Source organism: Typopeltis vanoorti, chromosome 10 (assembly GCF_054136105.1).
Source record: "Typopeltis vanoorti isolate ZY-2024b chromosome 10, IOZ_Tvanoo_1.0, whole genome shotgun sequence".
Taxonomy (NCBI): Eukaryota; Metazoa; Arthropoda; class Arachnida; order Uropygi; family Thelyphonidae; genus Typopeltis; species Typopeltis vanoorti.
Window position 1 is genome coordinate 7878519 of NC_143558.1, and position 15480 is coordinate 7893998.

Below are 15480 nucleotides of genomic sequence, written 5' to 3' on the forward strand. Positions count from 1 at the left end.
GGATGACAGGTAGAAAAGTTGGGTTATAATAGAAATATTTAAGTCATAAAAGGGTTTCATAAGATCGAAGCAGAGAAAATATTTCTGCGCTTGGATAGACAGATCAGTTTCCTGTTTTTTGGCTAATTTTCAAACCATATGTGCAGAGGCCTATCTATTCCAATATCCTTAGCTTTTCGAGTAGCATTTCATGTTTTAATATCAAATGACAAGTCAATAAAGATGACTATTTTCTTTTCTGGAAACAGCACTGTGTTTTAGGAATGATATGTATTTTTTCTCTATATGTAGCAGGTTTGTAAAGAAGGAAAAAAAAATCAACTAACGGGTTTTATTCCCATTTATGGAATAGGCGAGGCCGTTTAGGCCTATCTGAGTTTTGAAGACTCAGGAGCAGTTCATCTCCTCTGGTAGCCAGTCAGATATTATACATGGCCTCTTGTGAAGAGAGGCACCTGACAAGTTTCACCATCTTGTGGTCCCTAATCCAAACACTATATTTACTCTCTGAAAATAGGATGGGTTCTACAGTCGATTTTCTTGAGTGCCAGATGAAAAACCTAAGTTTCTGGGAGCAGAATACTCGCTTTCCGGTGCCAGAGATCGACTAACTCGGAAACCTGTCGAAAAAAAGGCTTAGTAAAAGTTCCTCTACTCTGAGAGTAGACTTGAACTTAACGCTTTCCCCTTCATCTATTTAGATCCGTGGAAGGCACACGCCACTTCTATTACACTACACTGTTGAATGAAAAATTAAACTAAAATAAAGAAATAAATAATTAATTATTACATATTTATTATATATATAATAAATAATGAATGAGCCTGTGTAGCTCAGTGGATGTGACATTTGCACACCATGGCGCTTGATAGCACGAAGGGAGACTTTGTTTCGAATCTAGTCGTCAAACTAGGGTAAATTTTTCTAAGCCTTTTTTCGACTGGTTCCCTAGCTAGTCGATCTCTGGCACGAGCCAGCGGGTTTTTTTCTCCCGGAAAATTGGGTTTTTCGTCCCGTAAACTCAAGAAAATCGACCGTAGAACTCACATAATTTCAGACATTACATATGTTGTGTTAGGGTTAGGGACCACGAGATGGCGGCGCGTGTTACGTCGTCTCTCTTCACTGCGTGCCGCTTAATTAGTGATGGCCTTGGTCCAGCTATTTCTGATTGGCTGCCAGTGGAGATTGAACTGCCCACTCAGTCTCCGAAAGTTAGATAGGGCTAAACGGCCTCGCCTGTTCCCAATATACGGGAATAAATAGGAGTTAGCTGATGATGATAAATAATGAATTGTTCTTAACAATTCATTATTTATATACATCACTCATGCCAGATGTTATGCCCTCTCTTATACTCATGTTGTATAGTCTTTTCCATGTAAAGTATACTGAGACGATTCTGAACTTAAATAGGGCTAATACGTCTTTTGGAAATTCCTGGGCTAGAAGGTCTATTGTTTCATTATATGAAGTATTCGTCAAGAGGGACGCGATGTGAAAATAACCATCATATCTGAAATATCAGTTTAATATCTTTTATTCTTGAGGAAAATTCTTTGGAATCTTTATTGCAGAAGATGAGCGGCCAATGATAGGACAGAGAAAGTTTGACAGGAACTTTGAGACCTTGTACTGTAGACTACCTATGGAATCAACAATAGGCATAAGTGGGCAACTGCTTGTAGTAAACGTTCCTGTAGTCGGTGTCTAGAATTTAACTTAGGACGCTCTTTCTTCGGGCGATTTAGCACCGTGGAAGGCACATGCCATCTCCACTGAGCAACACAGGACATTAAACTAACATCTTCATACATGATAGTTAGTTTTGGCATCATGTCTCCTCCTCAGGAATATTTCACATAACGAAACATTACACCTTCCATCCCAAGAATTTCCAGAACGCATAGTAGATCTATAGGATTCACAATCCCATCAAGATACTTTACATGAAAAGAACAACTGTACTATACCAACAAGATGAAAAAACTGCTATGGGTTCATCACTATTACCTAATGTAGCAAATATTTATCTGGAACATCTGAAAGTTAGAAACTATACTCTTGACCCCAAAGTTAGATGAAACATATTATTTAACATATTAAAAGAAAGACAAATACCAAATAATATCCTAAAAGCTATCACAGGTATATATGAAAATAATCCAATACAAATAAGATTAAATCACGAGCTATCATATACAAGAGAGATAAACCAAGGGGTCCGACATGGATGTCCCCTCCCAGCAACTCTTTTTAATATCTACTTAAATGAAATAATAATAAAATGGAGTAAAAATTTACATCAAGGAATTAAACTTTCACCTACAGTTAACTTAAACACTCTCCTCTTTGCAGACGACCAAATAATAATTACAAATTCTGAAGATAACTTACAGAAAGCTATTTTAAATCTAAATGAGATATCCAAAGATTATGGTATGATAATATCAACGGAAAAATCAAAAACTATGGCCTTTAAAGGACAAGATCCAGCAAGAACTAAAATAGTAATAGATAACAAGATCTTAGAACAGGTGAATTCATTTAACTACCTAGGATGTATGATCACATATGAAAAAGAAAAAGATATAAACGTAAAAATTGCAAAATATTTAAAAATAACAGGTGTAATGAACTCTATATTTAAACTAAACCTAGTTCAAAAACAAACTAGGCTAAAAGTATACAATACATTAGCCTTACGTCTTAATGTATGGAAGCGAAATCTGGACAATAAAACAAAAAGACAAACAAAGATTAACAACAACAGAAATGAAGTTTATGAGAAAAACTGCAAAGTATACCCTATTTGATCACAAAAGAAACCAAGAAATTATGAAAGAATTAAACCAAGAACCAGTAATAGAAAAAATTAAAAAATATAAACATAAATGGGTGGAACACGTTCAAAAAATGAAAACAGAAAGATTACCAAAACAAGCTTTAAAGTACAAGCCATTAGGAAAAAGAAAACCAGGACGTCCTTTTAAACGATTCAAACAATGACTTCTAAGGCCGGAACAGACCATGCTAGGCCTATATCCTTGATAGGTATGATGATGATGATGATGAGTTGTGTTAGAATGTATCGTAATAATTGTTCTTCGATCTCGCTGATGTCTTATGATACTTAAAACGAAGTATAAAATAAATATTATTTTTTAATGTTGAACACGTATGAATGTTCAAACTATACAAAAATAATTTTACATTATACAAAGTATTATGTAAGGGTCATACAAGGTTATATAAAGCATTATAAAATAAAAGAAAATAAGTTCGTATCAACAATGATGTTTTATTATCGTTTAATATTATGTTTATGGTGGCGCTGTTATACATTCAAGTATCATAGTTTATTTCGTCGTTTCATGTTATGTATGTGGTGGCGCTGTTTTACAGCTGACTGCACGTTGTATGGATTTGTAAATATATAGTTAACTTTATATATATGTGAAATTATTACTATTTTTGGTGATTTTTTTTTTTGAAAAAATGAACGTTGATGAAAAATTATATATTTATTTTGTGAAATAACTATTCTTTAATACAAAAATGAAGACGAAGCTGAAGAAGAAGAGGGAAAAGAGTAATCTAGAGCTAAAAGATATTCTCTATCTTGGTGGAGAAAAGGTGATTTTTCTTTAATGGCTAATTTTGATAGCAGTTAGTTTGGTAAACAATTAATTATCAAGTGCACGGGAGATTGCTGGTCTTGAAATTCACGCTTGCTCCTCTTATCATTTAGGGAGTGAGAGGTAATTGAAGTCTGATTAGCGGAATAATGAATTACTCCATTTAAAACGATATATTTAGAAATTTATGTACATTTAATCATACAAATACAACATTTATTTTACAAATGATATTCAATGTTTTTCAATTTAGCTAATTGAATACAAATTCTACCCTACGGTTCTTCTTTACGAACTGGTCAATAACATCGTCATAAAAAGTTGTTTGTAATTTAATTTTCCGGAGCAAAATGCACACTTGTAAAGACTGGCTGAAGCTCACTGGCTAGAGCTACTTTGACTGTATGGCCCGCGTTTAAGACAACGTGAAGGGAGCGGGAATGGCTATCAGTGCACATGAAATCACTGTGCTGTAGCGAGGACCTGGAAGCTCCGACAACTGAGCAAGCCAAGGTAACTTTGACTAGACGAGCAAGTATCAGCCTTCGATACACAACATAAAGCCCAATTATTGTTGCACAAGCTTAAGATGTCTTTATATTTATTAACAAATAAATGTTACTTCTTTCTCAAGTAATCTCAAGCTTGCACAGCAAGCATAGAGAATTCACCCCTGATCAAATAAGAATTTTTTCCCCAGTTCTACATATACCATATTACTGAAAATTTTTGCTCAGAATTATGCGAACACCGAGTATAATTATATGATTCATAGAAGAGTATCTAAACATATAATATGGTGGTTGTTGAGAGGGGATTTTTTTTTTTTTTTTGGCTTAAGAAGTTGTATTATTAATATAATTTACTTCACTTTTACACAAATAACTGAAATTTTTATTGTATTATATAATATTATTATTTATGATATCTCTGTAAATAATATTACTATTAATATTATTATTATACAGAGTCTCCATAGAGTTTGGAAACCCATCATGGGAGACCCAAACTATTATATATGCAAAACTCATACCTCTCCTTATACTCATTCACTGTCAGGAAACTCACAGCCAATTCTGGTAAAACATTCTGCTCATTCACCACTCTTCAAGTAAAAGATCTGATCTGCAGACCCCTACTAACCATTCATTTAACACAGCTTCCACCGATTTCCCCTAGTTCTCTGACTAACTCATATATTAAAGAATTTCCTTTGCATCAATTTTATAAATCTCCTATAATATCTTAAAAGTTTCTGTCATGTCCTCTCTTTTCTGCCTATCCACAAACCTTCAACCTATCCTCATAGGGAGAATTCCACATACCTGTCACTCATCTTTCAATCTTCTCTACCATCTCTTAAGTTCTTAAGTTCCGTAGCGTTGAGTTCTTAAGACCGGTTTGCCTGCCTTGCAGGATGAAAAACCCCAGGATAAACTGGGGAAAAAACCCTGCTGTCCATGCCCAAGACCGGCTAACTTGGCTATGGCTGAGAAAGATCCTTCAGCTCCTCACATCACTGATGGGAATTGAACCTAGGACACTCCTTCCCTAGGCATATGGTTGTGAAGCGCACAGCCACTAGGCTAACTGCATGGACATAGGATTTGATAAAATATACATTTGAATAAATGCAACAAAAAAAGTTATGCTTTAAAAATCTCAGTGAAACTTAGAGAAAAGTTATTAAACATTAACCATAAAGTGGGTGGAAGGAGAGGATATATTGGTCTTTGGCATTTTGGAAAAATCGACATGTGCAGGCTTAGCAGAACTGAAGAGGTGACCACATATTTGGTGGAGTCTATGTGTGGGATCCTTTAACATTCTTGGCTATGTGTATTGTTGCAGGTGATTATCACATTCACCCTAGATACTGTCTATCATAATCTAAGAATTGATCAGATGTGGGTTTTAAATTTTTAAGAAGAGTGCATAAGTGATATTCTCACAATCAAAATTTGCAAAGCTTAGTAGATGGTAGGCAAGATGCTCTACCATAGCTTTTGTATCTGGTGCTGTTTTTCTTGTAGGGAAGTCATATTTAGAAGTTGGATGGTAAGGTTTTTTTTTTATACATACACACTGCTTGGAAAGAAGTCAATGGATGTTATAGTGAGTAACAACAAGCCATGGGGCCCACCTTAATAAGATGTAGGACCTTCTTTCACTATGATGACTGCAGCAATCTTATAATGCATACTTTCCACAAGCATATGATAGCAATTAACGGGAATTTTGGACAATTCTTCTTGTGAGGCATGTAATGAGATCCTGGACTGCTGTGGGCAGACATCCCTTGACCTCACTTTATGCTCCAGTTCAACCCACATGGGATGTGGAAGCCTGAAAAGCTTCCATGTCTCACTGTACATACTCTTTGCACCACTGAAGACGATGTTGCATTTTGGTTTGGGTAATGTGGGGCTTCCATATTGTGGTCTTCCCATGGAAATCTCATGTTGTGAGCCTTGGTTCTGAATGTTTTTGTTCGGATTCATGTTCCAGTCAGTGCCTTGAACTCTGCATTTAACATGTTGGTTGACGAATGGCAGTTTTTATGTATTATCCTTCATAGCACTGTACAGTCATGTTTGGTGAGTCATCCACTGCAGATAGCACTTGCAGTTGACTCCCTACACTTCCATCTCATTATGGTAGCTCTGATTATTGACCTCAGGTAGCCCAATTTGTCAACAATTTGCCAAATGGTTAAGCCTACAACATGGCATCCTATCACAATGCCTCTTTCAAACTGTCGGTTCTTTTCTTGCAGCCATTTCACCTGAACACAATACTTACACCTGTGTCTGGAAGCATCATGTTCTTTCAATTTACATTCCTCATATATATTCTTCATATATGAGAGTGCAGACTCATTCCACTGTCTCTTCATTTATTCTAGAAACTTGCATTCTTGAGCATCTCTCCTGTTGTGTAATTTTACATTCTGTTCCACTGTCATTTTTAGTATTACTATATCATATTTTCCAGAAAACAAACAAATGTGATCCATTGAATTATTACCTCAATTGTCCTCACTTCAGTCCTGTCTAAAGCAAGGGAGAAACATTAGCAATCAAATTTGATTACTTTATTACTGGATCCTTAATAATAATGTAATATGATAATGATATAATAATGTAATATCCTTATTATTACATCCTCCATGGAGTCAGCAGACTCATCATTGGAAGTACATTCAATTGCCAACATATTTATCATATTGAATCTTATCCTAAACACCCCTTGCATCAACAATGTTCTGGTAATGCATTCCATTTACTCACAGTTCTCCTGTAAAAACTCTACTCCTCGCACTCCTCTTTACCACACTCTTACATAACTTCCAGGGATGGCTTGTGGTTCTTCCCCTGTCACCCTTGTGCTCTGAATTAATCTGATAAAATCCCCTCACCAACTTAAATGTCTCTATCGTATCACCTGTTTTCTTCCTATCCACCAAACTCTGCGATCTGCATTTCTCCAATCTCTCCATAGCCAGCATTCCAGGTTTCTGATATTGTCTTAGTCACTCTTCTCTGGAACTTCTCTAATGTTTCCACATCACAATGAAAACCAAGTGAACAAATCTGAGCCTAGTAGTCCAAGCATGGTCTGACCAGACATGGCTTGTACAACCACCTCCTTATTTCTATATGTTACTATACTTATCATAGCAGCACTATGATGTGCAGCTTTGCAACACTTGCAATATGTCATCTAAATTTCAGTCTATTGTCAATCGTCACTCCAAAATCTCAAATCTCATCCACTTCCTATAGTACAGTGCTATCGGTATAGTACATTTTTTAACTAATAGGCATGACTTAGGGAGCAACAGCTGATAATCTATGGATTACAGCTCTCGGACTAGTTTTCTCTGTTGCTGAATATTACTCACTAGTGTGGCTAAATAGCATGCATGTTAATCACCTTACCGGCCATTATGGATCAAATACGCATTCTCATATGCTTTGTATCCATCATATATTTCAATGTAATATCAATGGTATTACAATTTTAATATGCACTTTACATCCATGATAACCTAGACATCTTGGCCAGTAGCGTGGTTAAACCTGTTGATAGCCAACTAAATAATACAGTGAGACTGATTTCTGGGCACAAATTAAATCAACACTGGCTCCCGGTTCTTAGCAACATTGTTCCACCAAGTCGGCACAGGACTAAAGCTCTCTTACAGGAGTATAAGAAAATCCTGGAGAACACACCTCTACCAATACACAGATCTCCCAGACTTGAGTATATAACGACCGAGACATCCACCATTACAATTAGCCCAGCAAACTATTACAATGTAACTTCGACCTGAAGCAAAAGTGGCAAGAACAGTGGGAGAACCAGACAGATGATATTACAAAATTTTTTCTCAACAAATTACAAGAAAGTTTTGATTCTTGCTCAAACCTTCCACGAAAATCCTGGATTCAGCTTAATAGAATACGAAGTGGTCATGGTATGTGTGCTGACATGTTTTTTAAATGGGGTAAACGATCATCCCCACATTGTGACTGTGGAGCTCTAAGGCAAACCATGGACCATATTGGGACCCAGTATTATCTTAGAGCATGTTCACGAGACAAATTGAACTTTCTAAGTGCTACTCCCGAAGCTATGAACTATTTGACTAATATGGATATAACCTTTTAATTTTATTAGTTGTTAAAATGACTCTTAATTCTATTTGCTTTTAAAATGACAGTGTATTGTACTGCATGTTTTGTTATTTATGCCATATGAGTAAATAATAAAGTATAGTACATGGCTTTATATTTCTGCACTCCAAAATGCAACACCTTGCACTTATTAATATTAAAACTACAACCCCACCCCTTTGTCCAAGTCAAAAGTCTATTCAAATCTTCCTGAAGGGAATAAACATCAGCAATGTTACTTATAATTCTCCTCAACTTTGTCTCATCAACAAACAACTGAAGATCCCAAGTCAGTCCACATGAAATATCACTAACAAACAAGTTAAATGACAGGGCATAAGAACAGAACCCTGGGGCATGCCACTAGTTTTCTGTCTTTTGAGACACTGCTCCATCATACGCAACTTGCTGTATCATTCAAAAAGCCAATCACCAATCCATCTCACCATTATACTATATATTCCAATCCTCTGCAGCTTGTACACCAACTTATTGTGTGATAATCTATCTAATGCTTTTGCAAAGTCCAAGAATATCACTATATATGATTCTCCCTTATCTAACACACTCGTTGCCTTATTTTAAAATGCAAGTAAATTACTAAAACAAGACCTACTCTTTGCAAATCCATGCAGACCCTCATAAAGAATACAATGTCCACCAACCCAGTCTTGTAATCTATTCTTAACTGATCTCTCCAATACTTTGACTACAACTGCAGTTATACAAACTGGTCTATAATTCAAAAATTCTGTCCTAGAACCATGCTTGTGGAGTAATACTATTTTGCCTTCTATCCATTCCTTAAGAACCTTACCCACTGCAAGACTTTCATTAAATAACCAGGTCAAGGGCATATCCATCTGTGGTGCACATTCCTTAAAAATATGTGGTGATATGTTATCCATTCCCAGAGCCTTATTGACATCTAACCCAATCGACACCTGACACACCTCTGATTCTTTCATTTCCAATTCTCTTAATGCTGGTCTCCCTGTTTCTCCTCAGGTTTTTTTACCTGATGAGAAAAAAAATTTTTTTTTCTCATTTTTGTCATTTTCTCCCCCTTTTGTTTACTATTTTTCTCTTAGCTTTCACTGTGAATCCATAGTATCTTCAAACAAAAATAGATATTTCTTTTCTTGCATCTGGAAACTTGGTTTTCCATCTCACAAAGCATCAAACATTCGCTTGGCACAACTGATAGTTAATAGATAATACATTTGTATTATCTATTAATAATACGACTACTACCAAACTGCCTATAGAACTTGTCATTCGACAACAGATCAATTATTCCATTTCTGCCAAACAATAATAGACTCATTTCAGGAAAAACCAACAAAAAAAGACAACTGCCACTTTCGATCATGTTTGGATCAAAAAATTAATACAAACAATACATGATATTGGAATTAGAGGAAACATTTTAATCTGGATTGCTGATTTCATCAGAGGAAGAAAGATCAAAGTCAGAATCAATGCAGCAATATCAAAAGAGCGGAGAACCTGGGCTGGTGTTCCCCAGGGCTCAGTACTCAGTCCCTTGCTATTCCTTCTATATGTCAATAATATTCATCCCTATCTTACAGAAGACACAAAAGTAACTTGCTATGCAGGTGATATAGCCATCTGGCACACTAGTGCTAAAATCGCAGAATCAGAGGAAATTCTAAACAAATCCATGAGAGGATTAGAAAAATGGTCAGACGAACTTAAACTCAAAATCAACCCAGACAAAACAAAACTAAGTACATTTAGTACAGACAGGAAAAACAGACATTCCTACAATCCCAAAGTCATGATCAATAACAAGCTAATTGAAAAAGTCACAAATCCAAAATACCTTGGTATTACGCTTGATCAGGAATTACGTTTTGCACAACACATCTCTAACACTTCCAACAGAGCTCTAAAAAAATTAAATATACTGAAAAGGCTTTGTGGAGCAAATTGGGGCACAAAGCCAAAAATCCTCAAAACTGCTTACACTACACTAATAAGGCCAATAATGGAATATGCAGCACCTATCTGGTCACCTTCGGCCTCATCGGTAAAGAAAAAACTAGACAAAATACAAGCAAAAGCATCCAAGATTATCATTGGTGCAGTCTCATCCACTAACAACATCAGAGCCCAACAGGAATGTGGGCTTGACCTGCTGGAGGACAGACGAAAATTTGCCACCATAAAATTCATAAATAATATCAGAAGCTACCAAAGTGATCATATCTCCCTAAAAACTTATGAACATTGGAACCAAAATTGCAGACTTCACAGATCATCAACTTTACAATATGATGACACTATCAGGAAAGAAATAGGTCTTGATCAGCTAAATGTTCACATAAACAAAGAACCTCTATTTTCCAGTCCTTTACCTTCAAATACCTCCATAAATCTAATCCTTACCAACCTCTGTACAAAAAAAGAACCAAAAGAAATGCTTAAAGAAAAAGGCCTAAATACCATCAACCTTCTTTCATCCTCCAAACAGGTTATTTGTTATACCGATGGATCATTCAGACACCAATATGATTAATGGAGGCGTTGGTGTTCTCCTTCTACTCCCGAAAGGTGAAAAACTTTCAATAAAAGTTGGATCTGGGAGAATCGCTTCCAATTTTACCAGCGAACTCTACGCAATAAATAAAGCACTAGAAGCCTACTTAAATCCATCATCATCTCAACAATCTGAAGGAATTATAATTTACAGTGACTCAAGCTCAGCTATGGAGGCAATCAAAAATGGCAATACCAAGCTCACACAAGACATCCATAAACTCTTAAATCAACTAAAGTGTTTAGGTAAAAGTTGCATTTTACAATGGATTCCTGCTCATGTAGGCATTGATCACAATGAAGCAGCTGATAAATTAGCAAAAGAGGCCAGAGAACTCAACCAAGAAACTCATATGATAACTCTTGCTGATGCCAATGCACTAGCAAAAGCTAAACTAATTCCATTGAAATCAGTGATACAACATCAAATTCCCGAGATCAATGCTGACAGAAGGACCTCCACCACGACAGCAAGACTACGAACAGGACATTATAGAGGAATGAAGATCAATACAGATGATACAAGAACATATAGAAACTGCAACAACTGCCCCAATACTGAACTGACACCCACTCACATCTTTACCTGTCCAGCAATTACAGCAGCCTTGCAAGAAATAGATCCTAATCCTGAACAACAGCTCTATACAAACAAAATCACAGACATAGCCAAAGCAGTACAAGGAGCACACGGAAACGTCTAAGACTCTTCAAAGGACAAGACAACAACAACATTTGCCTTAAGCCTTGGTATTAATTCTAAATAATTCTATCTGTGACTCTTTCTCTATGGTAACAAACTTGATCTTTTTCTTGGCATAAATATATTGTCTAAAAATAGGCTTTCTTCCACTCTAGGCACTATTTGTTATTATTATTATTATTCCGGGCAACTCCAAGGAGTCGACAGACTCATCGAGGGAGGCCCTAACATCATGTCAAGAACAACTCGACATTCGCACAGTATCTATCATACCTTGCCTTGAACTCATTCACAGTCATAGCACCTACCAGACTCTGGCAGATTATTTAAACACTTACTCTGCAAATTCAAAATTCACCTTGCAATGGAATACTGTTCCCATCTTTGAGAGATATACTACACTCTCCCACTCTATTAAAAAAAAAACTTTGAAATTCTTGATTTCTTTTAACAAAGGAGAATTGGAATGCTCCATTCCACATCCTGTCTTATAAATGTTCAGTTTCTGACCTGCATGGCTTCTCTAGATACTTTTGGACATTATTCATCTGATCTGGTATCTATAATTCTGTCACTCTCCTCAAGACATGTCTCTGTCCATTTCCAGTGTGACTTTAAACTTATGCTAACTGCTCTCTCTTTATTCATCCTTGCCATCTCTTCTATGAAGAATTTTTCTTTCTGTATCTCTTAGAAATTATAACTGCAGTTATTTTAAGTCTAATGGGAACACATTTCTCTTCTCACCTCTCTTCCCTTATCTTTAGCTCATTTACTAATATTTCATGGTGGAACCACTTCATCTTACCCAAGAAGTAGTTGCATTTATTATACTTTATGTAGATTATTATGAGAAATAGAAAAATTTTATAGAAAAAATTTTAAATTATTTCTTAACAAAATTGAATATTCAGACGAGTCAGTTTTTAACATGACACATTTTGAATATACTTTCTTTATCAGAACTTTATTTATTGTTTTAGCAAGATCTGGATTTAATAAAGAATATATCTGATGAAAAAGAGGAGTTGGAATTAATTGACAAGGATGATAATGGAGAGCTAGCTACAGATGAGGTAAGATGTGTAAAATATTGTAAGCTGGCTCTTGATAAATTAAAATTGTGTGGTATATCTTATAGCATGCTGTTTAAAGGCCATTATAAAGCAGTAGTTTTTCAAAGCATATATCCTCCAGACCTCTCAAACACTTTAAATCCTTTTCCTTGTATATAATTTTAAACACACACACACACACACACACACACACACACACACACATACACACACACATTCTCATTGTTTATTTCACTACTTCCTGGAAAAATAGAAGACTATAATAGTTAATAATTTATTCATTTTCTTATTCATTTTAGATTTTCTAAGGAATGAAAAACTAAGACAGTGCTCTCTAATGAATATTTTCAGCTTTATATGCACTGCTAAAACTTTTGTACATAAATTCAATATAAGCAAGAAAATTAAATTAAACTTTAATTTTCTTGCTTATATTTTAAAAAGAAAAATAAATTATATTATTGTTTAATCCTTTACCTAAGTGTAAGCAAACATGGTCTGCACATGAAGTACTTTCACAACTGAGCCAGACCACTGATGAGACCTCAACAAAGGTCGAAACCAGCCTGGGTAGTGGCACGTTTCCCATAATGTATAGCAATATATGCTTCCGAAAGAAAATGACTTTGCATTATGAAAGATAATGAGGCAATTGATGCAATGTAAATAGCTTCTGTATAAAAGTATAGTTTGTGAAGATACTTCACGCACAAACTTTGTTTGCTTGCACTTGAGTAAAGGATTAAACCATCATATAATTTCTTCCTTTCCTTTTTTTCCCCTCTTTTACCTTGCAGTGTTGAGGGGTTTCTATTCATATAATTTCTTGTCAACTTTAATTTGCTTTGTACTAACTGAAAAAAACTTTCTACAGGCAAGAAACTTATTGACAATGTGCATGTGTCAATAATCAAGTAGCTAAGCTAAATAGTTTTATCACACATGTGCCTGGAAAAGAGACTTGAGTTCAAAACCTATTGGTTGAGAAGAATTTTATTATGCATTTTTCAGGCTAAGTAACTGGTAATAAATGGAGATACTAGTATTTTCTTTTCCTCTTTAAAAAATAAAGAAATAAATACTGTGCTGATAGGATTAACTAATTTATAAAAGGGTGGTTTTACTTTATCATATTGAACCTATTATATGAATTTCCATTCACATTACCTTGACCTCTGTTTCATTCAGGATTTCTCCATGAGTGCAGGTCACAAAGATGCCTTCAACAATCCCAATCTTGACCCTCTCTCTTCCATGTAATACCCATAGATTTCACTAGGGGCTTCCCTTCTTGTAGGTGGTCTTCCTGGATGTTATTGGTTACCAATTCAGTATTCTATATGTCCATCTGTTATCTCTGAGTCTGGCTATGTAGCCTGCCCATCTCATCTTGCTTTCATATACTGCAGTTACCACATCTTTTACGCCTGATCTCTCTCTCTCTCTCTCTTAGTTCCATATTTCTAACATGTTCCATTTTGCTGATGTTACAAATCCTACGTCATGTTGCATACTGAGTTATCCTGAGAGTCTCTTCTTCTTTTCTTGTTGTATTCCAAGTTTTTGATCCTTATGTGAGTAATGGAAGAATGTCACTATTAAATAGTTTTGCCTTCATAGAAGTGTCAACATTAGGATCAGTAAGTGTGTCTGTTGAATGATAGCCATTTAGCTTTCTTTCTTTTTACTAGTTCGTCAAATAAATCATTATTCATTTTTATTGTTTTTATACAATGAAACTTGTGGTGAAAGTTTTAATACGTAAATATTTCATCCCAAGTATCTTGGATCATCCTCAGAATGCTCCTCTGAAGAATCTCTAAACCAAGAACTAGAAAGAATCAAAAATACAGCCATACTAAATGGATATAATCTTAACACACTCAAAAAATCATCACTCACTTCCCCACACATCAGCCTAGACAAGAAGAAGCCCTCCCATACCTTATGTCAGAGGCATCTCCAAATGTCTTTCAAAAATTAGGAAGAAATACAATTTTGCCACTACTTACAAACCCATCAACCAGATCTATAACTTGCTACCTTCTCCTAAGGATAAACTCTCACCTCTGATGTTACCTGGCATTTATGAGATCCCATGCTCCTACAATTTGTCTTACTTTGGACAGACAGGTAGATCTGTTCAAAAACGCATCTCAGAACATCAAGACCACATTCGTCTTTTCAAACCGCAGAAATCTGGTCTCTCTTTCAACACGGAGTTGAAAACCCAAACCATAGGATCCATTGCGAAAAGTCGAAACTTTTACATAGATCTTTATATAAACATCATCATCATCATCAAATTCCAGCCATGAACCCTCAAGGGGTATATAGGATATGATAGCACTACATGAAAAAATTACATCCTTACTAACTTCCTATCTACAATTTTCCTCCAAATCAGTCTGTTACTTGTCAAGACTCCAACATTATCAGATCTTATATTTCTATCGTCTCAGGCACTTTGTGCCGTATCAATCCACCTATATCTTGGTCTTCCTCTGGGTCGTTTTGCTACCAAACAGAGAACACTTGTTTTGCTAATCTTTCCTCTCCCATTCTATTTAAGTACCCATACCACCTTAGATTAGCTCTGCTAACGCATTCCTGGATGCTGACAATGTCAAGTTCTTTCCTAATATCCTCATTTTTAATATGATATTGTCATTGATGCCATCTGTTCATGCCTCTAATCTTTCTCAGGACTCTCATATCTGCAGTCTCTAGTCTTTGGTCAAGTGTTTTACTTCTGACCCAGCTCTCAGATCCATAAGTTAAAACTGGTTTGAACACTATCTTGTATACAGCTAATTTAGTG

General features: G+C 35.6%; 1 protein-coding gene across 3 annotated transcripts in view; it reads left to right on the forward strand.

The window, feature by feature from the left end:
- The first annotated feature begins 3430 nt into the window (after nucleotides 1-3430).
- Noc1 (Nucleolar complex protein 1) overlaps nucleotides 3431-15480 on the forward strand; it is a 106255-nt gene continuing 94205 nt past the window's right edge. For 2 of the 3 annotated variants that reach the window (XM_090399033.1, XM_090399034.1), the window contains exons 1-2: nucleotides 3431-3637; nucleotides 12567-12659. In XM_090399033.1, coding sequence (XP_090255159.1) covers nucleotides 3560-3637; nucleotides 12567-12659 — 171 coding nt within the window. In that variant the 5' untranslated portion in view covers nucleotides 3431-3559. The remainder of the gene's footprint in view (nucleotides 3638-12566; nucleotides 12660-15480) is intronic. The other variant, XM_090399035.1, reaches the window with a different exon arrangement.